A 27,967-nucleotide genomic window follows, 5' to 3' on the forward strand; every position below is an offset into this window, starting at 1 on the left:
CACCCCGCGGCGTTGCGCGGAGACCGGGGCTGTTTACCAGCAGGACAGAGCCGGGCGCAGGCGGCGGATGGAGCGGAACGGCTAGGTGAGCGCGGCTGCCCGATCCCGCCCCTGGCCTCCGCCTGGCCTGGAAGGGGCCGGGGGAGGCCAGTCCCCGAGCCCCCAGCACATCACCAGGGAGGGCCTCCCCAGACCCAACCCCGGGGACGCGAACCCCGGGAGACGGGCGAGGAGCCTGGAGAGAAGTCTGCTCCGGAGGCAAAGCAAGCCTGGCCAGAGCTCACCTTTACCAAAATAGGGTGACTCCCGGGCTCTGCAGAAACCGAGGGACCTATGCAACCGCTTGGCCGTGCCCTCCAGGCTGGGATGTAGCGACGGGGACACAGACCCAGGGAGAGAAAAGGATGTCCCAGTCTCCGGCAGGGCAGAGACCGGAACCAGATGGACCCACCCCCAGTCCTGTGCTCTTTCACTGAAGTCAATTCACGCTTTCTAAACGCTCTTTCTCGCCCCTCCCCCAGATCCCTCCTCTGCCCCTTAAGCCTGTTGCCTTCTAGGGCGCAGGAACTTGGACATAATTGAGTTATCCCCACCACCTCCCTGCCCTTCTGACGCTGGAATCATCCCCAATTCTCTATCCAAACATTTGATCACTTGGTGGCTTGTGGTTCAGTGTGGCACTCTGCATAGGACAGTGTATTCTAATCACTAGTTTGGGGTAGAACTGGGAATGGTACCAGAGTTTTTTCATTCTCAGGCCAATCACCATCTCCTGTTGGTTCTTCAGAGCATTTTTATCCTGAAAGCCCGGTGGGGGTGTGGGTTGGGGGGGGCGGGATGGCAACGGATAGGATTAACTGATACAGTTTTAAAAGACCAATTCAAATGTATGTATCTTGGTATATACCAGCAGATGGTGTGTAGGTGGTTATATTTTACTGCATATACTGTAGGCTTAGATTTGGGTTGTGAGTGAAATAGGGTGGTCTGACCCTGTGGTGGGTGGTGGGCACCCTTAGAAAGCAGGAGCCCTGCTTTAGCTTCTCCCATCCACATTTCCTTCTTTCCAGTTGATTTGGTGATGAATCTTAAGGAATGGGCACCTGCCCTTCTGGCAACTTCTTGGAAACAGTTGGCAGTGTTTGCTTCCTGACTCCTAGCAGGCCGCTGGGGTGCAGCTATTGTGTTTAAGTAAACAGGCCACTCGCCTATTCAGCTTGGCAGCTTGATAGATGCCTACGCCTAGATCTTGTCAAATCAGTTTGTGGTTGAGCGGCTGCCAGGCCTAGAGGTGGTGAAATGAACTGAGCAGGGATAATCACGGCTGCTGCTAGGAGCCTTCCTGGACTAAGGGTGGTGGGCAGGGTTCAGGACCCGAGGTGTGAATATAAAAGCACAGTTGGCCCAGATCCCCAAACACCTGTTTCCCCACCGCCCCATCCCTATGTGATGGATGCTGGGGAGAGCTGGTGTTCCCTCCGTGTAACAGATGGTCCCTGTGCTCGGGAGGAGGCAGTGGGTTATGAAAGCAGGTTGGATATAATGGTTTTACCTGAAGGAGGTGTTAGTCTCTAAATAACCATGAGTGGGCTCCTAGGAATTAGTCATAATTGAGGTTTTTCTCTGAGATAGCTCACAGTCATGTTATCTTATGACCAGGGTGTCTTGAATATGACACCCCCTGAACATGGATAATTATATAGAACCAAAAGGTATAGAAAGTGCATGCACATACTCAAGTTTTACTGTTAAAAATAATCCCGCAGAGAGCCTGTGAGAACACATGACTCTCCTCATCAAAGTTGTTAAGGAAGAGGTTTCTAAGTTACCAAACTCACTGACAGTTAAACCTTCCTGAGGCATGTGTGGGTGTTGGAAGCCAAGCCTGTGATAATTCTGTAGAAGCTGTGGCAAATTAATAGCCATTCCACAAGTGGGGAGGGTGGGCCGAGAGGGGCGTGGGTTTGCCTGTGGAGCTTATCTTTGGCAGAACAGTTGGACAGTTATGACCTTCTCCTGCCATCCTGAGTGAAAGTGCAGAGCTGCTAATTGCCAGAGAAAGACTTGAGAACGAGACTAAAGGGGGAAAAACACATTTTTCACAGTTGATCAGAAAATAGATGAAATTAACAAGGAGATGGGCAGTCTTTTTTGATGCCAAAACTTTGCTAAGGGGAAGGCTCCTGAGCTACTAGCAGCCAGACTGGGTGTGAAAGACGAGGGAGAAGTGGAAAACGGGAGCGGAGAGAGACTCAGGCTGTGAGTAGAATGCAGCAGACATAGAGGCCTTTAAAAGAGGGTAGCTTTGTCCAAGATTTTGAATTGAGCAGGACATCAGGAAGATACAGGGATATTGTGTTGTGTTTGGTCCTGGTTTGAGTGGAGAGGAAGCAGATACTCCCTAAAATTAGGCAGCAGTGGTTACATGTGCAGAATGGTAAGGTTAGAATACAAACCCTGAGAGGCTCAGATTACGTTGTTCAAGATTTTGTGATGAAAGGAGTGAATTTGCAGGAAGTGCAAATCATTCTGCGGGAAGTGAATTTGAGGTAAGTAAAATGTGCAATTAGAAGAGAAGTGATCAACTCAGGATTTTTTTTTCACATGTTTTTGAGGCAACTGCATAGGTGGTAGCTCATTGCCGTCCACCTCCCTGCATTTCTGTGCAGTGGACAGGGCAGGCATGAGTTTCAGGACTCACCCGGCTAGTTGACTAGGAGTAGAATCACCGAGGACACAAGGGGAAAAGTTCTAGAGCAAAACAAGGAAGGCTTTTGAACTTAGCACATAGAAAGCACTAAACAGACAACCCAAAGCAAACAACAACAGCAACAAAAAGCGCTTAACATTTAATTAAGTTTCTACCATGCACTAAGCCTAGTGCTTCCCACCTTACCTACATTATTTCATGTTATTATCCTCATGTTACAGACACAAAGACTGATGTTCTGAGGTATTTCAGTAATACCTCTAAGATCATTTAGCTAATTTGATAGATGAGGAAAGTTTTGTGCCAGACAGGTAGAGTGATTGCCCCTTGATCAGGTAGCTAGCCAGTGGCAGAGAAGCCGAAATTGAACCCACACCTTGTGACACCCGGTCCTCTGCCGTTTGCTCCCAAATATGCTGTTTCTTGGGGACCATGAGTCACTGGAAAGTCACCAGAAGGTCTTTAGAAGGGTAGGAGAGGCCAGGTCAGCTTTCGAGCAGAGAAGGCAGGAGTCACAGTGGTGGTCAGGATTCAGAGGGAGGCAGGGAGCCCAATAAGATGTCTGCAATGTTTAGGGGAAGATGGAACTGGAGATTGGGAGGAGGAGGTGCTGGTAGTAGTGTTAGTGAAGTGGCCACCAAGATGGCAATGAAAGAGGAGGTGTCATGGTTTAGCAATTCCGGGTCTGCACAGAGAAATGTTCACGCCTCCCACCATGCTTCAGTTCATTGCTTCCGGTGGATTTAACCAGCACTCACACAGACTTTTGGTGGGAGATCCAAATACAGAGGCCCCAGGGTGCCTATCAGGTAGCTGGGAAGACAGAAGTCTGAACAGCTCAGGAGGCTGAAGCACAAGAATTGCTTGAACCTGGGAGGTGGAGATTGCAATGAGCTGAGATGGTGCCACTGCATTGCAGCCTGAGTGATGGAGTGAGACTCTGTCTCAAAAAAAAAAAAAAAGAAAAAAGAAAAAAGTGAAAAAGAAATGTGAGCAGCTAGCAGACATACAGAATGTGATGTGCTGGGCTCAGGAAGCAGCTTGTATGGGTACAGAAGACACAGGACCGGGTGTCACAAGACCTGGGTCCTATCTCCAGCTCTGCCACCAGCTGGCTGTGTGACCATCGGGAAATCACTACCTTTCTGGCTCATACATCTGTAGAATTAGCATGCGCCCAGAGTTGCTGTAGGACAGGGACCAACAAATGATGGCCCACAGCCCAAATCTGGCCCGTCACCTATTTTGTGTGGCTCATGAACTAAGAATAGCTTTCACATTTTTAAATCATTGAAAAAGAATCAAAAGAGAGTATTTTGTGACACATGAAAATTATCTGAAATTCAAATTTCAGAGTCCAAAAATGAAGTTTTATTGAAACACAGCAGGTTTTCTGTTTTTTACCAGAAACGTCCCCCCTCCTAAAAGAATAAGAATTAGTCCCCCACCTTAATCACGCTCTGGTGCAATACTTTTTATTTTCTTCATAGCGGTTGTTACTCTTTGAAAATGTCTACTTAATTGTGGGTTTTAACCCCTGTCTTTCCTCACTACAATAATTTACGTTGCAAGGACTTCGTTTTGCTGATCTCTCACAAAGTGCCTAAAATAAATGAATGCATGCCTGAATGAATAAATTGCAGCTGGTGCCCCTTACTAGATGCCAGAAATTTGTGCTTATTCTGGGCACTCAGGGAGGGAATGGCTTGGATCTAGGAGTCCCCGGAAGTTTAACCCACGGTCTCCTGTTTTTTTCCTGCTTCCTTAGGGGTCTCGAGAAGCAATGGCCACAGAAGCCCCTGTGAATATAGCACCACCTGAGTGTAGCACTGTTGTCAGCACAGCAGTTGACAACCTCATTTGGCAGCCAAATTCACTAAATATGCACATGATACGGCCCAAGTCCGCCAAGCGACGGGCAAGACCGAGTCTGCAAAAATCCCCGGGCACGGAGGTGTGCGCTCATCATATACCATCTCTGCCTCCAGCCATTCCCTATGAGTCGCCAAGCAGCCAAAAACCAGGAGCCTGTGCACCCACATCTCCAAACCAGGGAGCTTCTGATGAGATCCCTGAGCTGCTGCAGCAAGTACCCATTGGGGCTTCCTCTTCTCTCAATAAGTATCCAGTCCTTCCCTCCATCAACAGAAAGAACCTGGAGGAGGAGGCTGTGGAAACCGTTGCCAAAAAGGCCAGCTCACTGCAACTGAGCAGCATCCGGGCTCTTTACCAAGAGGAGACGGGCACCATGAAGACAAGTGAAGAAGATTCCAGAGCTCGAGCTTGTGCCGTGGAGAGGAAATTCATCGTCCGAACCAAGAAACAGGGCTCTTCCAGGGCTGGAAATCTGGAGGAACCATCGGACCAAGAACCAAGGTTGCTGCTTGCTGTCAGATCACCAACAGGCCAAAGGTTTGTACACCATTTCCGGCCAACTGATGATTTGCAAACCATCGTTGCTGTGGCTGAACAGAAAAACAAAACCTCCTACCGACACTGCAGCATTGAAACAATGGAGGTGCCCAGGAGGCGATTTTCTGACCTCACCAAATCTCTGCAAGAGTGCAGAATCCCCCACAAGTCTGTGCTGGGCATCTCACTGGAAGATGGGGAAGGGTGGCCCTGAGTTCACAGCCACCCAGCTGAGGTCCTGGGTCTCTGAGCAAAGGAGCATGCTTGGGTGTCGTGGCCTCCCAGGCAGCCTATTTCAAGTGCCATGTGGACCTGGTGCAGCTGGGAAGCTTGGGACTCTCGTCTCCACTGTGTGTCCTCTGAAGCAGTGAAGTCTGCCTGCACCGAGTGTGCTAAGAAGTCTCCCTTCCAGCTGTTCCATTCTCTCCACCACCAGCGTAACTGGCAAGTTACCAAGGCTGCTCCTGAAACAGCGGTGATCACGACTTCTCCTTTCCTTCTAAACTGACGGTCCTTCTAAACTGACGGTCCTTTTGGAACACCAGCTTGCCTTTACAGTGAACTGTGATTCTCTTGAAGCCAATGTTTTCCTGTCTGTATTTGATGCAGGATTAAACGTTTCCCAGAGAGGATTCTAGTCTGGTAAATAACCACGGTGTAGGAACTATCTAACTGGCATTTGTGTTTCTTGCGAGTATTTTAAACAGGCTGTTGACCCCGTCTTTGGAAGTAGCCCTTTGCCATGCATGCTCAGTTTCTTAGGGATTTACTATTTGTGTGAGGTGGCATCTAAGGAAAGAATGGGTTTTCTTCCCCAAAACATCAGCATTTCTAAAACAGTCCTAAAGCTTGAAAGTAAGTTGCTTCCATGAGCATGGATTACCCAGTAGCTACTTTTTAATAGAGACTGAGTAGGTTTACAACTTCCGGTAGCTACTCTGTGGGCTGAATTCTTCCAAAACTGAGAAAAGCCAGTGCAATCTGATTTCTTTTGCTTTTGTCAGTAATGGAATCTTTTGTTTTTAAAATGTACAAACCTATAAGTCTAAACAGGTTTGTACTGACAACCTCCTTGGCTTATGTGGGGGTAGAGCAATTGTTTTATTCCCCAGTTTCAGTGTGTTGCCCACTTCAAACATGGTGTGTCCTTTGGACCTGCGACAGAGGTGCCTGTTCTGACTTAGAACCTCTGGGTGGGGGGGTGCCTTGGTCTCGTGTTACTTTGCTGTGCCTGTGCTGGGAGACCATGTGCCCAAGCATCTGGTTGACCGGCATGAAATACATCAGCCTGTCTTAGCCTGAGCTGCTTTGAAGACCACGGGGTCTTGTGTTTCCAACTTTGAAGTGGTGATGTGGACAATTTGCCAGTGTTCTCTTCTATTGCAAGTTCAGCCAGACTCCATGACTCATCTGATCCCTTTTATGGCCAAATCATCCTTCAGAGTAGGGAACACTCAGGCATTCTGTGCATGTTCCCCCAGAGCATGGTCAACACAAAGTCCTGAGTTCTGGTGTGTGCCCCCGCCTCCTGGGTATACAGAGAGAAGGCGGGAATCAGGAGTTCCAGAAGCATATAAATGTGGCTACCCAAGCAACAAGCGCATCTTGTGCTCAGATAAGGTGCATGGTTGGGAGTGTTTTTTCTCGCACACTGAGGCTTAGCAGTGGAGATGGGCACCGCTGCCATTTGCTCAGAAGAAGGCTGGTCTTGTCCTAACTGCATCCCACCCTGCCCAGATCACTCTAGAATAGGTCATTTCTGAATGTTTTACAGAATTTCTTAATACCATCCTGGTTTGGTCAGCCATTCCTTTGATTGGAAAGATCAGCTGGGGCCAGTGGTGCCTCGGGCAGGCCCACACAACTGGCCACCTCTTCCTGTTAATGACCACAGCAGACAGAACTTGAGCCCAGCACCTAAAAGTACAGGAATTTCACTTCCCACCAGGACTCCAGCACATAACTCTGTGTCTGATCTAGGAGGCTGGGGGAAGAGCCTCCCATAAAATCACACCTACTCTGTGGTAAGAATAAAATCCCACCCACCTGGGACTTGGTAATTTCTCCAGACAGGAAAGCTTTAGAAAAACTTGAGTGAAATGGAGCAAGCTTGAAGGAGTTAGAATCTTCTGCGCTTAGGGTTTGCTGCTGCTGGTGAGCTTAGAATTTTAGGGTTGGGAAAAAGTGGAAGGCATAAGCATAGAAATATTTTAGGATATTTTAGGATATGTGAATAAAGCTAGACTCAAACCATCATAATAAACTTTTTTTTTTTGGACAAAAGATGATACTAACAATAAAAACCAACTTGTGTGAAACTGAGTCAGTGGAGAAGTGCATCTCGTATTTTAACCTAAGACTTCAGCTCCCACACACGACTGGACAGAGGGGTGTGTTAGCCTGATCTTCAGTTTTCTCATTGGGAAAGCACTTGTTCCACTGTTAGAACCAAGTCCTCCTCCCCAGACACTTCCGATGCCCACTGCAGAAGTTCCGGGGCTCCTGCCCTCAGCTTCTGCCACAGCACTTAGCTTGTCTGGATAAGAGTCACCTGAGTTTTTCCTAAACATCATTCCAAGTACTCTGATTTTGAGGATTGGCAAGAACAAACTAAATCAGAATTCAGAGTTCCTCCTGATGGCCCCACATGTTGCATTGCAGCTGAGGCCCCCTGTCCTAAATGGGCTCAAGTGGCCGAGCACACTCCTCTTGGTGGCTTTGGGTGGGTCAGCCTTGCCAAATTTGGGGTCATAGACCTCAGTTATTCATTTAACCAATGGCCATTGAGGGCTTACCCGGTGCCACACTTTGAGACAAGTATGGGTGTCCTGAAAAGAAAGTGTTGGCAAGAAAACATGAACCCACCATTGGACTCAACTCAAACCTTACTGAAGTCAGTGGCTATAGCTTTATCTGCAAAGGACCCCAGAGTGAGGATCCCACATCGTTACTACTGGCTCTTCTCCCCACCTTCTGGAGATGCTAAGGAAACTCTTCCCCACCTTTTCTAGTGATGGCGTGGGAACTTTGCATAGGACAAACCTTCACGATAGATTACTCCAGTATATTCCCTCATAAAGTCCAATAGGTAAATTAGTCTTGGCAGCAGAAGGAACAGCAGGAGAAGTAAGTGATTCATCATCTAGAATCCAGAAAATTTGCACCAGCAGATGGCAGGTGGTTATAACAACAGTTCTTGCCCTGAGAGTATCTGGGGACCCAGCCAACAGCCATCAAGCCAGGGCACTCCTGCGGAAGAGATGGCTTGAGAACACGACTGTGGACCCAGAGTCACCCCAGAGCTCCCATATAAAATGCTTCACAGACAGAGAAACTAAGAGCAGCCTTGGGGCACTCATTCCAATTCATAACCTTAAAGACTAGAGCCAGATCCACCCGCGTTACAAAAGCAGGCATTCGAGGAACCAAACTTTGCTTTTGTTCATGCTCTTACCTGCCATTTTAAATGGGTTTCTAATGTCAAATAAAGCCACCCTGCCTCTTGGGACAAAGATGATTCTCTTTACTTAGTTTTTAAAATAAAGTCCTCATAAGAAGTTCGGATAAAAGAGCCTTTTACATGGTAAGAGGATCTACTTTTCTACCTTTTAAACGGAATAATGAAGAAAGCTGTATTAGTTTGCTTTAGTGTTAGTTTAGAAGTCATTCTGAGAATTAAGCAGGAACATCTGTTTTCTTAGTCCATTAAGGCAACACCCCACAATAAAGTTAAAAGTTCATGAGCCTATTGACTCTCATCCAGAAACCAGAACCAAGCAAACCCCACCATATAACAGGGAAGGCCCGAGGTCACTTCGGAGGAGTTAGCAATCAAAGGAGAACAGACTTTTGGTGACTCAGTTACCAACACACAACACTCATAAAACTAAAATTGGGTGTTTTATTTTCTGTCTACACGGGTGGCGTGCCACTTTCCTTTCCTGATTAGGGAAGCTTCTCCCAGCCCTGACGTTCATCTGTGTGCCTTTATGTTCAAACAGTTTAGGAAGCAGCAGCCCTCCTAACAGTCGACGCGGAAGCACAAATCTCTGGAGGTATTTTTGGACACACTTAAATCCAATCCCAAGAGGCTGAACGACTGTGGTGACAAATGCCCACGGGTAAAACTGAGCAAGGCTCTTTCAGACTGTCCTGCTCAGAGGCGCCCTCTGGCTGCCGTGTTGAGGGGCTGGGGTGGAAGATAGAAGACGGAGTGCTGGAGATATGAAGGTGACCCCAGAGAGAGGTGATGGTGGCTCGGGCCAGGGTGGTAGCCAGAGATGTCATGAGAGGTGGCCAGATTCTGGACATATAATCCATTTTCTTAAGGAGGAAAAAAAAGGAGGGTATTTGACAAGTTGGGATTTACCCAGGTGGACTTAGCTTGACCAATATCGCCAACGTGGATTGTTTCCGCAAAAACAAACAAGCAAACAACCACCATGCAGCAAAGCACATGGCAGGCAGGGGAAAGACACTGACCAGCAGGAACACTCCTATCAAGGAAATGCATGGGTGTTTTTGGACAAAGTGTACAGAGAAAATCAAAGCTATTCATTGCTTTAATTAAGAGATAAAACTAAGGTCACTGTTTCACTTAATGTTTAGATGTAAGTTAAAAGTATCATCTAACTCTAGGTCTATGATATGACTGCTGACCAAGGTTACTTAAGAAGAAATCCTTGTTCTAGTTAAATACATTGTTTATCTCTATCTCCTGTCCTTCATCCCTCCCTTTCTTGCCACCCTTCCCTCCATTTATTCCAGTCCAGCAGCTGACTGGGGATGCATTTCTTCTTGGGAAGGCAAACAAAGCCATCATTCTGGGGCTTAATTAATAAAGCTCCTAGTTTCATAGTTTTCATGCTCACCTCATGTTTATATGAGGGGATCTGTGCAGTGGGGCCTTGGTCCCTTTTGTGGCTGGCTAAGAGCTGCGTCTCTCTGACATTTGTTCTCTTTGATGGGAGATGTAGGTGTCATGGGTCCACTCTGGCTGGTGAGCACCTCCAGCAGACAGCCTGGGTCTGCTCTAGCTCTAGCCACCGTTAACAAGAATGGCCAGCCACCTGCAGACGAACCCTGGGAGAATGGCGGGGGTGCCCACCCTGCCAGCTGGGACATATTCTCTGGAAACTGCTGCCCCCACCCCACCACCTGCATACAACCCTGGGATCCTGAGGATATCAGCCCAGACCAGACATAAGCATAGCAGGTCCTGAAGACTCTGGATCTGGACTCTTGGCCACTCTGTAGAGGATTTCCCCAGCTGAGGCCTGGACCTCAGCTCGCTCTTTTCCTTCTTCTTTTCTTGTTTTTAGATGGAGTCTCACTCTGTCACCCAGGCTGGAGTGCAGTGGCGCAATCTCGGCTCACTGCAACCTCAGCATCCCGGGTGCAAGCGATTCTCCCACCTCAGACTCCCGAGTAGCTGGGACTACAGCTGCGCACCACCATGCCCAGTTAATTTTTTGTATTTTAGTAGAGATGGGGTCTCACCATGTTGTTCAGGGTGGTCTCAAACTCCTGAGCTCAGGCAGTCAGCCCACCTCAGCCTCCCAAAGTGCTAGGATTACAGGCTCGAGCCATTGCGCCCAGTGCTTTTTTTGTTCTTAATGGAGTTCCCAGCAGGCTGTCATCTGATTCAAATAATCCGTAACAAATTTATCCAACAAATATATATTAAGCACCTAGATGGCAGGCACATATCAGGCTCATCAGTGAACAGAACAGGCCAAAACTCCCTCCTCCCCCATACTAATGGGAGGAGACAGAAAATGAATATACATAATTAATATAGAATGGTAGAAGAGGATACATGCCATGGAAAAGAGAAAGTAGAGGCTGGGCGCAGTGGCTCAGGCCTGTAATCCCAGCACTTTGGGAGGCCAAGGAGGGAGGTACACGAGACCAGCCTGACCAACATGGTGAAACCCTGTCTCTACTAAAAATACAAAAATTAGCCAGGCATGGTGGCATGTGCCTGTAATCTCAGCTACTCAGGAAGCTGAGGCAGGAGAATCGCTTGAACCTGGGAGGTAGAGGTTGCATTGAGCTGAGATCGCGCCACTGCACTCCAGCCTGGGCAACAGATTGAGACTCTGTCTCAAAAAAATAAAAAGGAAGGAAGGAAGGAAGGAAGGGAGGGAGGGAGGGAGGGAGGGAGGGAAGGAAAGGAAAGAAAGAAGGAAGAGCAGGCTGTGGGGATCTGGAGAGCATGGGCGGGGCAGGGAATTGGCACGGATGGTCAAGGAACACCCAAGTGAAGAATCAGAAGGAAACAAGGTTGTTGGCCTGTAGACAGGTGGGGGAAGAGTGCTCCTGGAAGAGGGGGGTGCAAAGGTCCTCAGGACAGAGCACGTCTAGCCTGTTAGGGGAAGGACCAGCAATGGGTGTGGCTGGAGCCAGGTGGGTAGAGCAGTCAGAGATGGGGGCAGGAGACACACAGTGTCACTCTGAGTCCGATGCAGAGCCACCGCAGGCAGCTGAGCAGAGGAGTGGTGCCCGATGAGTGCCTTCAAATCTGCTCTTGGCTGCCGAGTTGAGATGAGGCAAAGGCAGAAGACCAAGTAGAAGCTATTAGCATAATCTAAGTGACAGATGATGACCAGAGTGGTCCCCACAGGTGTCATGAGAAGTGGGCAGCTTCTGGGTATAGAATCTATTTATTTTTTAAAAAGTGATAATTTTATTGTAAAAGTAGCATTGAAGTAAATGCTAACCCATAATGTACATCATCGTTATACGTTATTTTTCCAGGCACAAAAGGCTCATTCTTACAGAAGCCATTATATTCTTCGCCAAAAACAAAAACTCATGCTTTTTTTGAAAAATGGAAAACTTGGGAAATATAGAGAAGATTAAAGAGGAAAATAAAAATCATCCATAATCCTTTTGGTCAGAGATAACTGTTGTTAATATTTTGCATATATTTTTTTCATTCTTAATGACTAAATTTATGTTGCACATTACTTTCTTGCCAGTAGGCACACATGCATATTTTTAACATTTGTAATCTTAGCAAACACAGTTAAATATTCTTTCTCCAAATATCTACAGCCTTCATAATTATTTTAAGACTGAGTAATACTTCAACATGTTGATGTACCATAATTTATTAAACTACTTTCCCTTTATGGAAGGAACATCTATGTGTTTCCAATTTTTTTTTTTTTTTTTGCTATAGAAGTCTATGCTGAAATCTTCATTTAGGTAGCTTTTACATCTTTTGAATTACTTCTTTAGGACAAATGTCCAGGAATAGGATTGGTAGGTCAAATTATATGAAAATTTATATGGATTTTGCTTTTACTTTTCAACGCATTATATAGCAAAGCATGTAACAACTTCATTGTAGCGTCTTCAGTTTTGTGGTTACTGCTTTTTAAAATTTTCCCTAATTTTGTTGATTGAAAATGGAAACTAAACTTCAAAAACTTCCCATGCTGCTGATTACTATTAAGTATTAACATTTCCCGTGCCTCTCAATACGCTTTTAATACTAAAATGAAAACATGAGGGCACAGTTACCTTGTTGTCATAATCCAGACACTCTATTCCAATTAAAGCCAAGGAAAGTAGGACTGCTGGGGGCTGAGAGAGAAATGTCTTTGTTCTTACTATTCATATTTACATGAAGCATTACACCTCTCAAAATATGTATGGTCTTGAACATGGTCTTGAAAACGCATGCAAGATTTTAATGAATCAAATCTTATTTAAATACATATCTTTTTGTTGAGCCAACAAATGGAACATGTACATGCAACAGACATGGGACATGACCATGACCATGAACCAGACTGGTCTCTGCTCTCGAGGAACTTCCAATCTAGTGGGAAGAGCCATGTGAATTTCAAACGGGCATATATGGTAAGAACAATACTAGCCTTTTATCTCATTTGTCCATAGTCAAGTGAGATATTGACTAGCACAACAGTGGCAGGAAATAGTCCTCTTCATCTACAATAAACAGTCTCTGGAAGGATGTCTGATTGCTCCACTTCGCAGCAGCCTGGTCAGAGCCTTTAGCATTCAGTCTGAGGACCAGGGCTACCAAGCCACGGTTTTCCAATGCCTTTTAATTTGGATTTAAAAAAAAAAAAATGGAGGAGGTGTCAGAGGCAGGTTGAGGCAAAGGCCAGTCGGGGAGCACAGGAAATCAGTTCACTCTGCAGACAGCGCTTGTCCCCACTGCCACTGAGGAGACATTCGTGGGTCTTACTGAAAATGCTCTTGCACTTGGTCTTGCCTGTTCAGGCTACACTACCCTGCTAAGATCATTCCCCACCAGGCCTGCCAGCCATGGCATCTGGCATCAACCTGTCTAGAGTCCTCAGTCCCATCCTCCAAGAAGTCCAAGGTGTGAGTCACAGACACCTGCTCAAGAGAGAAACTCACATGCACATTCACAGTCCACCCAAGAGGCTGTCCCTTCACATTCAGGCAGAGGAACTGGAAGACCAGTGTATAAACGGGGGTGTGGCTGGCAGACAAAGGCCAGGCTGCAAGCATTAGGGGAAATGCAGAAAGTCACCAGCAAATCCCAGACAGCACGCTTTCTACAGATTGGGATGGGTAACCCCCACTCAGTGTAGCCAGCAACGCCTCCCAAATGGCTTTTGAATTCTAAGACTGTCTAATGGGCAAAAATAGAATAATGGATTTTTAAAAGGGGGACTCCACATCCAAAAGACTGGAACTTTTAAAAAAGATCTGCCCCAGATCAACTGAATTAATGTCTCTGGAGCTGGATTCTGGGAACCACTCTTTTAGAAACTCCCCAGGGAATGCTAAGGCTCAGCTGGGCTAAGAACTTCTGGGCTGGATGAGGTCATTTCAAGGTCCCTTCCAACACCTATGGTTTGTGAGTCTCCAGGGCTGCCCTGTTCTCATATCTTTGCTCAGGCTTCCTCTTCCTCGACCCCAGCACCACTTGCCAGGAGGCCACCTTTCCGTGTCAGCTTCAGCCCTGATTTCCCTGAAGCTTGGCCAGAAGAGACCTCTCCCTCTCTTGAGTTTCTCCAGCTCATTATCTCCCTCAAATCATTTTATAAAACACTCCGATGTGGTGTAGAAAGAGCAGAGGATTCGGAATCAAGTGTCCCATGCTCTTCGTCTGGGTAGGTCATTGTTTCTCCAAGCCTCCATCTTCCCACCCACAAATGGAAACAAGTGCTCTGTGAGGGGTTGTTGTGAAGAGTCAGATGAAATAACGTGCATGGAGAATGCTTTTGACACCTGTAAAAATAGGTACAAATGCTCATTTTTATTTTAGCAACTACCCATCTTCTATTGTGGTCATTTCTCTCTTTATTTGCTCCACAGACACTTGCTGAGCACCTGCTTTATGCGAAGCACTGGGGATACAAAAAGAAAGATGTGCCCACTGCCCTCCAGGAGCTCCCAGCCCAGTGCAGGGAAGCAGAGAGGTACACAGAAAGCTATCGTATCTATCATGAGATTAGCACAATTGTCAATTTTCTTCACCGATGCATCCCCAGTGCCTAAAACAGTGCCTGGCACAGGGCAGTTGCTCAGTGAGTGTGGAATGATGAATCAATTCAAGGGTATTATGGAATCACAGATTGAGGATGGGGGAGGCCTCTGGAAAGTAACATAGGAGCTGAGGGTCGAAGGGCTGAGTAGGAAAGAACCAGTGCACATCTGGCCTCTTCCACAAGGCTTTAAAGCCCTGCAAGATCAGCTTGTGGCTAATTCATTGCTGTGCCTCTTGGTGCCTAGCAGTGGGCACTGTAGTTAATAGGTGTCAACCTCTCAGAAGTGAAACTGTTAAAGATCCTGCTTTAAAAAACAAAAAGCAATTCAGCATCATAGGCACAAAACTAACTTAGGTCATCTGAGTCACCCAAGCCCTTCAGCCAGTTCACAGTGACTTGTCTCACAATGATGCCATCCCCAAAGAGCCTGGCATGATTTCCAAAGTTCCTTGCAGCACTCTGTGTAGAGCTGGCAAACACAGATTAATTCAGCCCGTCTGCTTTGGTCCTCATCCACATATTTCAGAGCAGGTTTCTCATTACCTTAATCAGGATAATATATTATTTGCAGCAAGGGACCATGAAGACAGGTAGGTTCCTGTTTTCTAAATAGTTCACATTTTCACAAGAACGGAAGCCCAGCCTACAAGTGAGACAGTGTCGCATAAGCAATCAAATACTCAAATGGCCCTTGCTGGAGTCCCTTTCAGGGACCACACTTCTGAAGGAAAACACCGTGGCCTCAGTTCCGAGTCCAGATCCAAGGTGGAGCTGTAACCCAGAGGACATTGGGTGAATACATTTTGGGAAATATTTATTTTGGGAATAAATTTCAAAATAATGTGCATGGAGAATGCTTTGACACCTGTAAAAATAGGTACAAATGTTCATTTTTATTTTAGCAACTATCCATCTTCTATTGTCATTTCTCTCTTTGTTTGCTCCACAGACACTTGCTGAGCACCTGCTTTGTGCCAAGCACTGGGGATACAAAAAGGAAGACGTGCCCACTGCCCTCCAGGAGCTCCCAGCCTTGAGCACACCCCTGGTGCATTGGTTCGGGGCCTTTGGAATGCAACCTAAAGGTACATTATCTAAGAGGAAGAGGAATCTCCAGATTCCTAGATGTATCTTCTCTAAGCTAGTGCTGCTGACTTAGCCTCAACTACCGGAGGACAACCTGAGGCACAAAAAGTCATTTAAGTTGCAAGGGTGCAAAGTTGTGAGTGCAAACAGGCTTTTTTCTGCAAAATGCTCAGATCTGAGATTCAACAATTGCTATCAGCCCTCTGACCCAGCCAGTAGCCAGCCTGCAGGGGACTATGTTTCTGAAGCATTTACACTGGGGGCCAGGTGAACAAGGAGGCTCACAGCCTAGCTGAGCTCCAGAAGCTCTGGCGTTTGGAGAACATCTTCCCTTATTTAATGCTTAGCCTATGCCTAAACTGACATACCTTATGTCAGGATAGGGTGGTTGGGCAAGTGGGTGTGTGTAGAGGTTGCTGTACAAGTCAAATGACATTTTCTCTGCCTGAAGGAGATCACAGAATTAGGGAATGTTGAGTTCAAAATTCCTACAGAACAACCTGCCTGTTGTACCAGCGTGTCATTTCCCCATTCTCCTCCCCCTTCTCCAACTACTGTTCAGTCTGTACCCCATTAACCTGCCTTTGCTTTTCTTCATTTTTTTATGATTACCTGAAATTATCTTATTTGTTGGCTTTTTTATTTATCACCTGTTTCCCCAACCCCAATATAAGGTTCATGAGAGCAGGGGCCTTGCCTGTCTGTGCCCCGGGCACCCAGTGCCTGGCTGGTAAGCACATATTGAATAATAAATGAGCGTCCCATGAACTCAAGAGCACACCCCTCTTGCATTGGTTCGGGGCCTTTGGAAAATGGCAACCTAAAGGTTCATTATCTAAGAGGAAGAGGAATCTCCAGATTCCTAGATGTATCTTCTCTAAGCCAGTGCTGCTGACTTAACCTCAACTACCGGAGGACAACCTGAGCCACAAAAAGTCATTTAAGTTGCAAAGGCAAAAAGAGCTCTTTCTATAGCATGATGGGTGGTGAAGTGCAAGCTCCACGGGCCCAGATCACCAGGGCTCAATTCCAGGTCTCCCACCTACCCATCAGGCCACCTTGGGCAGTTAGTTAGCCTCTCTGTGCCTTAGTTCCCAGTGTTGAAAACACGGGTTGTTAGTGTACTTACCTCCCAGGGTTGTGGAAATTAAACGTGTGGATACACATGAAGCTCTCAGCATCCAACATGACACCTGGACAGCATCATTGTCACCATCCTTGCCAACCACTTTGTAAGCTAGGGACTTGTCTCCATTTTAAAAACAGTGAGCTCAAGAACATGGGTGGACATGCTTGCAGTGTGCTCAAATGCAGCCTTAAAGTAAGAGGAGTAGCCCTGAGCAGGGAGTCAAATGGCTGGTGGGCCACCAAGGGCTCTCTGTCCACTGCCAACATAGCCCTGCTATGGCCCTGCCTCATCAGTCAGCTTTCACCCTCTCCCCAGGTGCTTCTTCTTGGTCCCTCTCTCACAGCCAGGCCGTTTGGTCACTCTACAGCGCTACCTGGCATACCTCCTAGAGAGCTTACTACCTTTCACCACCCCCCATGGAAATGCACCACAATGCCCCCCACCTCTGCTGGCCCAGACATGAGTTCAAATCTGTGGAACCCCTTGCCATGAAGTGCCTGGTCTGTGTGTAGAGCTTTCCCCAGGCAGTAGAAAGAAGAAGAAGATGGCCTCTGTTTTGCCCAAGGCCTCACTCTTTCTGTGTCGAAGCTGCACTGTCCAGACAGTGAAAGTGCCCAGAGAACTTCCTACCTGGCCATCTGGGGTGCTGTTTCTTCAGTGGAACCTGGGGTGAATTTCTAGCTCAAACAAGGGAGGGATAAGGAGAATGGAACGAACTTGTTTTTGGTGTCTACTAAGAACTTCATAGACTCTCGTTTGATCTTCAGGGTGTTCCCCTGAGACAAACGTCTTACCTCCATTCTACAGAGGAGGAAATGGGACTCAGAGAGGAAGAGCAACTTGGCCAAGGTGGCACAGCCACTGAGCAGAGGGCTGGAATTCAGGCCCAGTGTCTCTAGTGGCGAAATCCTGCTCAGTGACTGCGGTAGGACAGAGGAGGCAAAGGGGTGAGGAGGGGCATTTAGAATCTGGGGGGGCAGGGGGGAAGGGGCACCAGGATCAGCCAGCCCATCTGTGCAGGAAAAACCGGCGGGTGGTTCTGAAATACTTTGACCCCCCCAACCCAAGATGAGAGCCCCTGCTACAGAGTTCAGAGGACATTTCAAGTCCAGGCCCTAGTGCTTTGGCATTTTGTTAGTACAAAAATGAGGAGGTGATTACATGGTGTTTACCATCCTTTAATCATTAATGACACAACTTTCATGTCTAGGACAATTTCTGGTGTAAATGTTCACACTGTGCCTTTGAAGGAGGCTGAAAGAGACCACATATGGCAAGTCCCAAAGAGTGTTATCCAAGGCCAGGCTACATTGTTCTGCAATACCCAAGCCCCATGCAGAAAGTGGCAGTGGGGTCAGCAAGGGCGGCCACCTCTCAAATAGCAGGAAACATATCGGGCGAGCAGAAGGTTCCTTCACAAAACAGTGTGCGAAGGCAGAGATGGAAAGTAGCCATAGCAGACACTCCCGGGGGTCCCTTTCAGAGCTGGGGTGCAACTGAGTCTGAGGGGGCAACAGAAGATGGAGAAGAGAAACTCCCCAACCCCCGCCTCCTGCCCATCAGACAGGTTTTTATTTCTTAGGCTACAGACAAAAAAGAAATTCCTTTACTCGGCCTGGCGCGGTGGCTCACGCCTGTAATCCCAGCACTTTGGGAGGCCGAGGTGGATCACGAGGTCAGGAGACCGAGACCATCTTGGCTAACACAGTGAAACCCTGTCTCTACTAAAAATACAAAAAATAAGCCGGGCGTGGTGGTGGGCACCTGTAGTCCCAGCTACTCGGGAGGCTGAGGCCGGAGAATGGCGTGAACCTGGGAGGCGGAGCTTGCAGTGAGCCAAGGTCATACCACTGCACTCCAGCCTGGGTGGCAGAGCAAGACTCCGTCTCAAAAAAAAAAAAAAAGAAAGAAATTCCTTTACTCAATTCAAACACTGCGTCTTACCCATCAAGTCAGACTTTTAGAAAATTGCTGTAAACCCTGGCATTGCATACAGAGGGCACTGCATTCATCAAACACCTAATGTCTGTTAAACATCAGGTTCTGGCGAGGCCTCGGGGACACAGACCTGCCCTGGAAGAGGTCATCGTTTATAAGGGAGGCACAAGAGTTTTAGCTGGTGTATGAGGGTTGCCCTACCAGGTAGCCGCAGGAAGGCCCTTGTTGGAAGAAGTCAGCAAAGGCCACACAGGCAGGCCACCCTGCCTCTGAGTTTTGATTGGTGAAACAGGAGCTTGCTGGGCAGAGAAGGGGGTAGGGAAGGGCCTTCCGGGCAGGGGAAAGGGCATGTCCTGAGCTTGGAAGGAGAAAGGGCCTGCCCTCCCAGCACGTGGCGAGTTCAGAGTGGCTAGTGCCAACGCTTCCAGAGAGATAGTTAGGCAAGGGGATTGCAAAGGTCCCTGAAGACCACGCCAGGGTGTGTGGATTTGACCTGTAGGCAAAAGAGAGCCAGTGGCGATTTTAATCCAGGGCTGTATCAGGACCCAAGTCAGAAGCTCATCTTAGAAGGGCCTCTCTGGCGGCTGCATGCAGGGCAGCCAAGGGTGAGACCGACGGGAGGCATGGAGGTCCGTTTGGAGGCCTACGCTGAGGCTGGTGCAGTGTAAGCAGGGCCTTGCTGCAAGGCACCAGGCAATGAATAAGGCTCTTGGATAAAGGACAGCCTGGAGCCTTTGTATTTGCAACCCCACTGCTGTCTTCACATAACCCAGACCGCCAACATACCCTGGAGGGCTGCTGTTGGTGCCTGACCAGTGCCCGTGGACATGCAGTCTGGGCTTCTTCCAACACTTTCTCCAACACTGTCATTGTCACTGTCACTTTCACAGCTTGGCCTGTGACAGGTATGCCCAAGAGCAGATGGGACCTTCTGCAGTGGCCAAGGCCACCAGTTCTCCTTGACTTCTGCCTCTATTTCCCCTTTCAGACAAAGGCATACTGTCCTCCCCCAATAATGGTATCTTAAATAACGTAAGGCAGCAAATACTCCCGAACGCTTGCTGTGTGTCAGGCACTGAAGCATAAGCTTTTTGTGGATTCTCTTTTGTTGTGATTGTTTTCTTTTGTTTTGTTTGAGACAGGGTCTCGCTATGTTGACCAGGCTGGCCTTGAACTCCTGGGCTCAAGGGGTCCTCCCACCTTAGTCTCCCAGGTAGCTGGGATTACAGGCGTGCACTACTGTGCCTAGCTTTTAAAATTTTTTTTTAAACGAATTCTGTTTTTCTTTTGCTTTAAACATACGTAGGCAGCCTTAAGTTTGTCTCATCCTCGCAGTGGAACCTAAGAATTGCTGTTCATAGTGTTTCACAAGTAAGAACAACACATGCTGTTCAGTAAAGGGTAGGTGAAGCTGTACACATATTACATTTTTAAAAAAACTTTTTTTTTTTGTTTTTGAGAGAAGGTCTTGCTCTGCTACCCAGGCTGGAGTGCAGTGGCAAGACCATAGCTCACTGCAGCCTCAAAGTCCTGGGCCCAAGTAATCCTCCTGCCTCTCAACCTCCAAAGTAGCTGGGACTACAGGTGTGCACCACTGTACCTGGTGGATTCTCTCTCTCTCTCTCTCTTTTTTTTTTTTTTGAGACGGAGTCTTGCTCTGCCACTCAGGCTGGAGTGCAGTGGCGTGATTTCAGCTCATTGCAACCTCTGCCTCCTGGGTTCAAGCAATTCTCCTACCTCAGTCTCCTGAGTAGCTGGGATTACAGGCATAGGCCACCATGCCCAGCTAATTTTTTTTTTATTTTAATAGAAACGGGGTTTCACCATGTTGGCCAGGCTGGTCTAGGAACTCCTGACCTCAGGCGATCTGTCCGCCTTGGCCTCCCAAAGTGCTGAGATCCAGGCTTGAGCCACCGTGCCCGGCCTGGATTCTCTCCTTTAACCACACAACAATCCTAATGGTGGCTCTAGAAGAGTTAGCAATACCTACAATGACAGAGGGTCCTTGAAAGGAAGGGAGAGCCACTGAAAATCATCTGAATCCTGAAACCACAAACCAGCTGCTTCTTGACAATGGAGTACACCATATAGAGAAGGCTCTTCCTTCTCACCACCCTCCTCCCTCCACATCCCACCAGAAATCTGGGGCTTTTCTTCTTTAAGTCCTCTGGTGAATGCTCTTTGTCTATTAGAAATGTCTGTTGAATATTTACCACATTAAAAAAGTCTTCATTAATTGATGAGGTGAGTTTTCTTTGAGGATGTTCATTTCTCCCCAAGCTGGGAAATGGCTCTGACATTTAATGAGGTGGTCTGTGGCTTTCACGGCGTGCTCATTAGTTACACTTCTCAATTCCTGGCTTAAAAAAAAGACATTAAACTCCTACAGGTGCACAATGAATTCCTTTGCCCCTAACATTGACCCCTCTACAATGAGGCTCTAGAGAGTGCCTTGGAAGCTGTTTCATGACAAGTATCAGGTTGGTGCAAAAGTAATCGCGGTTTTTGCCATTTAAAAGTAATGGCAAAAACCACAATTACTTTTGGACCAACCTACTATTTACTGCATGGAATGCTATTTGGGGAGATGAGGGCAGTATGAGCTGCAGCTGGTCCAACTGGTTAGAAATGCGTCAAAGCAGGATTCTACTGTGATTCACTTAGGAAGATAACTCAGCTGGCAGTGTGAAGCAAGACCAGAAGGGTTCTAGACAATTGCTTCTGCAAACTTTCTCATGTGCCATTTTAAGAAATGCTATATTTCTTAAAAATGACTAGCTGTCAGCAGGTGCTTTTCATGGATGGAGGTTTACGTTGCTAAGTTAAGGATGACAGTTCTTTGTTCTTTTATGAAAAGGCCAGCAAACCAGCCTGGGCAACACAGTGGGACTCTGTCTCTACAAAAAGATTTAAAAAAAAATTAGCCAGGTGCAATAGTGCACACCTGTAGTCCCAGCTACTCAAGAGGCTGAGGCGGAAGGATCGCTTGAGCTTGGGAGCTCAAGGCTGCAGTGAACCATGATTGCCTCACTGCACTCCAGCCTAGATGACAGAGTGAGACCCCACGTCCAAAAGAAAAGAAAAGGCTAGCAGAAAGTTCTGCCATCATTAGGGCCGTATGCCAAAGATATGTCCCATGCAGCGCCTGAGAAGGTGAAGATAGTGGGGTTCGGTCAGTACTCCCCCATAATCCAGAGGTCAAAGTGTGCCAGTAGGGAATGCAGACTCAGGGGAAAGACGCACTGGAGTGAGGTCAGAGAGCAGAGAGCGGAGCCTCTGAAGCCGTTTGAAATGGCAATTCTCGCTTCCCTAGGGAGCCACAGATATTTAGAAGATGCAGTTTCTCCTCTGGTCTTCTTGAAGCAGAATCAGGAACCACCCAGGAAAATGCATGTCAGAGTTCTGTGGCTTGGGCCTTCTAGGGAAGGTGGTATCCAGTGGGCCACATGCTGATAGCAAGCAATGTGGCGGGCCCAACCTCCCTTGAGTTATTATTAAATCCAAGTATTTCCTAGAATAAGGTTAACAGCTAGATACCAGAAATATGTTTTCACTAGTACAACTGCCCTGTCTGAGCAGGGTTCTCTCAGAAGACCGCCTAATTACACTATTGTCTGGGGAAAAGACTCCTGGCCTCCATACTAGGAGATCTTACTCCAGTCTTGACTGCCATTTACAAGCTTTAGCCTTTCTTGGCCAGGTGTGGCTCACGCCTGTTATCCCAGCACTTTGGGAGGCTGAGGTGGGAGGATTGCTCTAGACCAGGAGTTCAAGACCAGCCTGGGCAACATAGCAAGACCTCATCTCTACTTTTTTTAAAAAAGCGTTAGCCTTTTTGAACCTTATGCAACATGCAAAGATGTTAACACCTGCCCTGCCTGCTTTCCAAAACGGTTCTGAGGAACAGAGAGAGAAGAAACATGGAAACACTTTGTAAACTCAAAGAGCCTGTGCCCACGCCAAGTTAGGAGGTTAAATGTCACAGTGGCTCATATGGACCTGAGCCTCTAGACCAGATCTGAGCCCCAAAGTCTCCTATTTCTGCTGACCAAATCCCTTACAGAATAGTCCTTAAAGCCCGGACATTGACCTTAATTTCAGGTTCCCTAGACACTCAGATAAAACGTCAAATCTTTACAAGTACTCTAGATGCTAAAAGTTGTGTATTCTCAAAAGATAAAATAACAAGAAAGAATCGAATACTTCCATGCCGAAACATATCCAGTGTCTCCCAAAACGTGGACGTACAACGCCTGCACACTACCTGGAGCCCAGACCTGGTCCATAAAGCAGGAACTGGCCTCGCCTATCAGGATTATCAGCCGGAAGGTCAAAGTTAGAAAGGCCTCTGAGCCACTTTCTTTTGGAGGGAGGTGGATGCCAAGACCAGCTGTCTTAGAAACCAAGGGGAGGTGCAGAGTGACCAGGTGGTCATCCTCCCAAATACAGAAAACAAAACAACTCTTTCCCTAAATTCCACTTCCAGAAGGATTCGCATTTTGCACTTGTGAAACGTTTTCCTGGCTGAGAGCTGACCTACATTGCCGTTCCTACCCACACTGGTAATTGTTTACCACAGGGTGCCTGTTCTTTGGCCACCGTCCTTACTCTGGTGTTCGGCCTGTTAATTGGTTTCCAGTGGTTCTGTTGCACCAACTGCACTGAATCCCTCCCCGGGATCTATCCACTGCTTCCTTGGGCATGCTTAAGGGGACAGATACCCCCAAAGGCATCACAGTGACCCCAAAGAGGCATTCCACCCACAAAAGCCATCTTTGAAGAAGGGGGTCACTTAAAGCTGTCCTTGAAAAATGTTTGTGACCACATAAAAATGGAGAAGGCGGGGGTACAAGGGGAATAAGAGGGGAAGGCAGGCAGGTGAACGTGATGGAGATGTGTTCTCTCTTCTTTCTTTCTTAAGGCCAAAGAATGAGCAAAGCGGAAAAAGAATTGTGGGGGCAGAGAGGGAAGTTGGCTCAAATGTTCCACTGAAGGAGACACAGGGGAGCTCTAGTTTCTTGGCTGAGAAACCTAAGAGTCTATCTAGTACAAGCCAAAAAGTCTATAGGGTCACGAATCGAAGCGCCCTCAGCGGGTCACAGTTGAGAGCCCTTCCATGTGACCAAGTCTGATCTTTTCATTCTCCAGATGAGGAGATTGTATCAGAGAGGGAGTGACTTAGCCTCCACTCTGAGTGGAGGCATCTAGACTAGCTCCTCAGACTTCCTGACTCCCAAGCCTTTCTGCTCATTGGACAAATGTCATTTATACCTTCCCCTGAGAGCTCCATATAAGCAAAACTTTTTCATCTGTTTTTGCTTTTGTTTGTTTTTTGAGACAGGGTCTCACTCGGTCACTCAGCTGGAGTGCAGTGGTATGATAATGGCTCATTGCAGCCTCAACCTCCTGGGCTCAAGGGATCCTCCCACCTCAGCCTCCTGAGTAGCTGGGACTACAGGTGCACACCACCATACTTGGCTAATTTTTTTTTTTTTTTTTTTTTTTTTTAGTAGAAATGGGTCTCCCTATGTGCCCAGACTGGTCTCGAACTCCTAAGCTCAAGTGATCCTCCCACCTTGACCTCCCAAAGTGCTGGGATTACAGGTGTGAGCTACCACAGCTGGCCTGTCCATTTTATTCGTAGCTGTCTCCCGAGAGCCTTGGAAAGTACTGACACATGGAGAGAACTCAGTAAACATCTTTTGGGAAAAGGAATGTCCTACTTAGCTACCCTTTCACCTTAAGGCATAGAGGATTTGAGGTATCTTCAGGCTGTGTGAGGGCTCTGACCTGTGTTACATGGGGGTTCCCTTAGGCTTAGTCATCTGTGAACGGTTGCTGTTATGACAGTCTGGGGCTCATCACAGGGTGGATTCTGTCATGTGGGAGTTGCAGGGATGGAAAGGCATATGAAATTGTGAATTGTTCAAAAGTCTTTTAGTGAAAGGAATTCAGTAAGGAAAAGAGAAGACCCAGCCAATGCGGAACAACTAGCAGGCTAACAGTCTCAAGATCAAGGCCAGGAGAGGAAGGAAAGGGGCTCTGGCATGTGTGGTTGGGGAGGGACAGGCTCAGTGCAGGGCACTGAGTCACACGCTGAGGGCCCTGCCAGTGTCAAGGGCGAAAGGCTTGTCTGAGAGTTCTTCTGATAAATGATCACAGAGCTTTCAGGATACACTGGCTTTTAGACTATGCTGGGGATATCACTGGGATGCATTTGGAGCCAGGTCTCTGCTTAGAAGCACCCCCCAGTTATGACGGTGTTTCTGTGGGAAAATATGATCTGCATCATGAAGATATTCTTTACAACCCCTTTTCCAGGATGTGTTGGCCTGGAAAACCGAACTGTCTATGAGTCTACATCTCAACAGGCTCCCGGGCACTGAAACAAAGCCCAGTTGTAACCAAGTGCATTGGAGGAGAAGCATTTTGGAGGGCAGGACAGTGACCCTGGAGAGGAGATAGAACCAGGTGGAGCAGGCCCTGGAGAGGGGCCAGCTCTCTGTGTAGGGGCAGCTTGGGGCAAACCTGGGGCAAACCAGGCCATGTATGCTGCACTGTGACTCAGCCAGTGCCCTGGGCACCTGAGGGTTTGTCAAGTCTTGGCCAGTTCAGGACATTCCAGTCCACAAAGGTCTCTGAGTGAGATTCCCTAGGCTACAAGAGAAAAGGGCATTCAAAGTTTCCCTTACTCAAATCAGCTTTTTAAAAAATGAAATCAAAGGAGTGAGTTTAAAGGTTAACTGCACACCCTTCATACTCACATGTACAGCTTGAAACTCTGCCAGCAACCTTCGGTTTAAGGCAAGATGGGGTTGGTCCTTCCTGCTGGGATGATGGTCTAGGAGTTAAGGGAAGTGCCCAGGCTCTGAAGGAAGAGAATGCAACCGAGAGATCCTTTTGCTGTTTTAGGATAGCCATGAGAAACTAGACTACGATGTATCCCAAAGCATAGCCATATGTTTCAAGTCAACATTTAGGATTTTCTTTTGAAGGAATGAAGTTAGGCATTGGTTTTAACCTTTCCCTCCACCCCTGAAACTGACACTGAATAATGCAGCTAGCATTTCCCCCTCCACAATCGTGGGCAACAGTCTACTGCGTGGATATGCCTTTTAGCTGTAGATTGGCTGAAAAGTCCAAGTACTGCCCAGTTCCTCATGGCAGTCCTGTTTCATCCAGGTCACGGCAGTCTCCAGAGAGCAGAAAACAAGGGTGCTGGCCCCACCCCTTGTCTGGAATCTCAAGACCAGAAACCCAGAGTTGCTGGAGTTTCTAAGAAGCAGGAGAAGGAGGTAGAACTGAGATCAGAGGCTCAAATTTCTCCTTATCAGGGAAAAGGGGAAAAGAAACGCTGGGGCCAACATTCCATAAACTCTCGTTCCCTTCTCTACCTTCAGGGCACAAGTGACCCTCTGTGGCCTCTCTTGCTCCCTAACCCAGTGTAATTCACATGATCTTATCCTGTGTGAGTTTCAGGGCCAACTGGAGTGTAAGGGGCAAGGCAGACAACTGAATTCTCTCTAGCCCTGCACCCATCACCGAGAGTTCAGCCAAGGCATTCTGTAGAACAGTAAATAACTGACAACTTCTCTTTAGACATCAGCCCCCAGCATATGTTCACCTCCACCTCAGCGAGCTCTGAAATGCCACTCAACCGAAATTAGCTTTTTCACCTTCTGGTTTCCTCACCGTGGAATGGTGCCAAGACTGCTGAACTGTGTCTCAAATGATGAGATTCTGTAGCGTCAAAGCTGCCACTGGCTGGCTGTGTGACATTCAGGAAATCCATTTCCTTCTCTGGATTTGCTTTGGCCTCAAGCTCCTTTGGTATCAAACGAGGACGGTTGATTCTCAGTCCATTTCAAGGTTTCTCCACTAATTTAAAAAAAAAAAAAAAAAAAGCAACTGGGGGCTGTTTTCTTTCTTCCACTAGATGGCGCTATGTCTCCAACTGCAGCTGGCCAGGCCGGGAGCGCTACCGAGGGCATTTGTTCAGGGGTTCCACTTGGCCGAGCACAGCTGAGGCGCTGGAGGCGGCTGCTCTCCTAGGACCCGGCCAAGAGGGTGCAATCCGGCTCTGCAGGTTGAATCAGGGCAAAACAGGAAATGGCCAGGAGCTTAAACTGCAAAAAGCAATTTGGTTTTAAAAGCGCAAAGCTTAGGATTGCACAGGCCAGGCAGGTTCCTGAAGGCAGGTTCCTGAAGCCAGGTTCCTGGGCTCTGAACCCCATACGGGCACCCTGTTTCCCCAGCACAGGCCACCAGAAGATTCTGGCGCAGGCTCTGTGCTGGGTCTTCATCTGCAGCTCACCTTTCTAGAATGTCAGCCTCTAAAAATTCTAGAATGTAGAACCAAACACTTGAAGCATTAGAAGGGACTTTAGGGCCAGTGCCCTCCGCTGCAGATTCTGGCCAAGGCATCCCAGAGGGGTGGCGTCCAGGTCACTGTGACCATCACCTTTCCTCATCTCTGTTCAAGTGGAAGATGACAAGCCTGACATCCCTTTCCTTTTAGCTATCATCTGGATAATCTTTTTTTTTTTTTTAGAGAAGGTCAGATAGTTCAAGTCAACAAATGTTCAAGAATAACAGTGTTTTAAAATGTAATCAGTAATGCTTTTTTTGAATACTTAAATTAATAAAGTATCGGGTAAAAATACTTATGTCTTCTGTAGCGTGGGGCGGGGTGGGGGGTGGAACTGAATAAAAGGTATCTAAAGCTACGTGAAATATTTGGATATAGACGGGCAAATGCTAGAGTATAAGGAACAAATAGAAAGATGGAAGATGGTTTAGTTTGTGGCATTTCTGTGATTATGGATAATTTTTTTCTTCTTAAATTTAGAATGTTTGGCCGGGAGTGGTGGCTCACGCCTGTAATCCCAGCACTTTGGGAGGCTGAGGCAGGCGGATCACTTGAGGTAGGGAGTTCAAGACCAGCCTGACCAACATGCAGAAAACCCGTCTCTACTAAAAATACAAAAAAATTATTCGGGCGTGGTGGCGTGCGCTTGTAATCCCAGCTACTCAGGAGGCTGAGGCAGGAGAGAACTGCTTGAACCTGGGAGGCGGAGGTTGCAAGGAGCCGAGATAGCGCCATTGCACTCCAGCCTGGGCAACAAGAGCAGAACTCCATCTCAATAAAAAAAATTTAGAATGCTCTTAGCTTTGCTCTGACTTTTGAAAAAT

At 47.4% G+C, this 27,967-nt stretch overlaps 1 protein-coding gene and 1 long non-coding RNA gene across 4 annotated transcripts; one reads left to right on the plus strand and one right to left on the minus strand.

The window, feature by feature from the left end:
- The first annotated feature begins 30 nt into the window (after positions 1 to 30).
- On the plus strand, positions 31 to 15,633 carry UBXN10 (UBX domain protein 10). Of its 2 annotated transcripts, XR_009214982.1 has the most exons (3): positions 31 to 85; positions 14,450 to 14,553; positions 15,572 to 15,633. XR_009214982.1 is itself a non-coding variant. In XM_032760995.2 (2 exons), the coding sequence occupies exon 2, from the start codon at positions 4,494 to 4,496 to the stop codon at positions 5,334 to 5,336; it is 843 nt and encodes a 280-aa protein (XP_032616886.1). In that variant the 5' UTR covers positions 31 to 85; positions 4,479 to 4,493; the 3' UTR covers positions 5,337 to 5,789. The 2 variants fall into 2 exon arrangements, 1 of the variants encoding a protein (XP_032616886.1); XM_032760995.2 differs by lacking the exons at positions 14,450 to 14,553; positions 15,572 to 15,633 and adding an exon at positions 4,479 to 5,789.
- A 5,290-nt stretch (positions 15,634 to 20,923) lies between these two features.
- Positions 20,924 to 26,644, minus strand: LOC131384289 (uncharacterized). 2 transcript variants are annotated; one of them, XR_009214985.1, is made up of 3 exons: positions 26,468 to 26,644; positions 25,540 to 25,643; positions 20,924 to 21,131 (listed from the first exon to the last, which is right to left on the minus strand). It is a non-coding gene; the product is annotated as an uncharacterized LOC131384289 (long non-coding RNA). The 2 variants fall into 2 exon arrangements; XR_009214984.1 differs by having other exon boundaries at positions 20,924 to 21,135.
- Between the last annotated feature and the right edge of the window lie 1,323 nt (positions 26,645 to 27,967).

The sequence above is a fragment of the Hylobates moloch genome, unplaced genomic scaffold (genome assembly GCF_009828535.3).
Source record: "Hylobates moloch isolate HMO894 unplaced genomic scaffold, HMol_V3 SCAFFOLD_9, whole genome shotgun sequence".
NCBI classification, from domain to species: Eukaryota; Metazoa; Chordata; class Mammalia; order Primates; family Hylobatidae; genus Hylobates; species Hylobates moloch.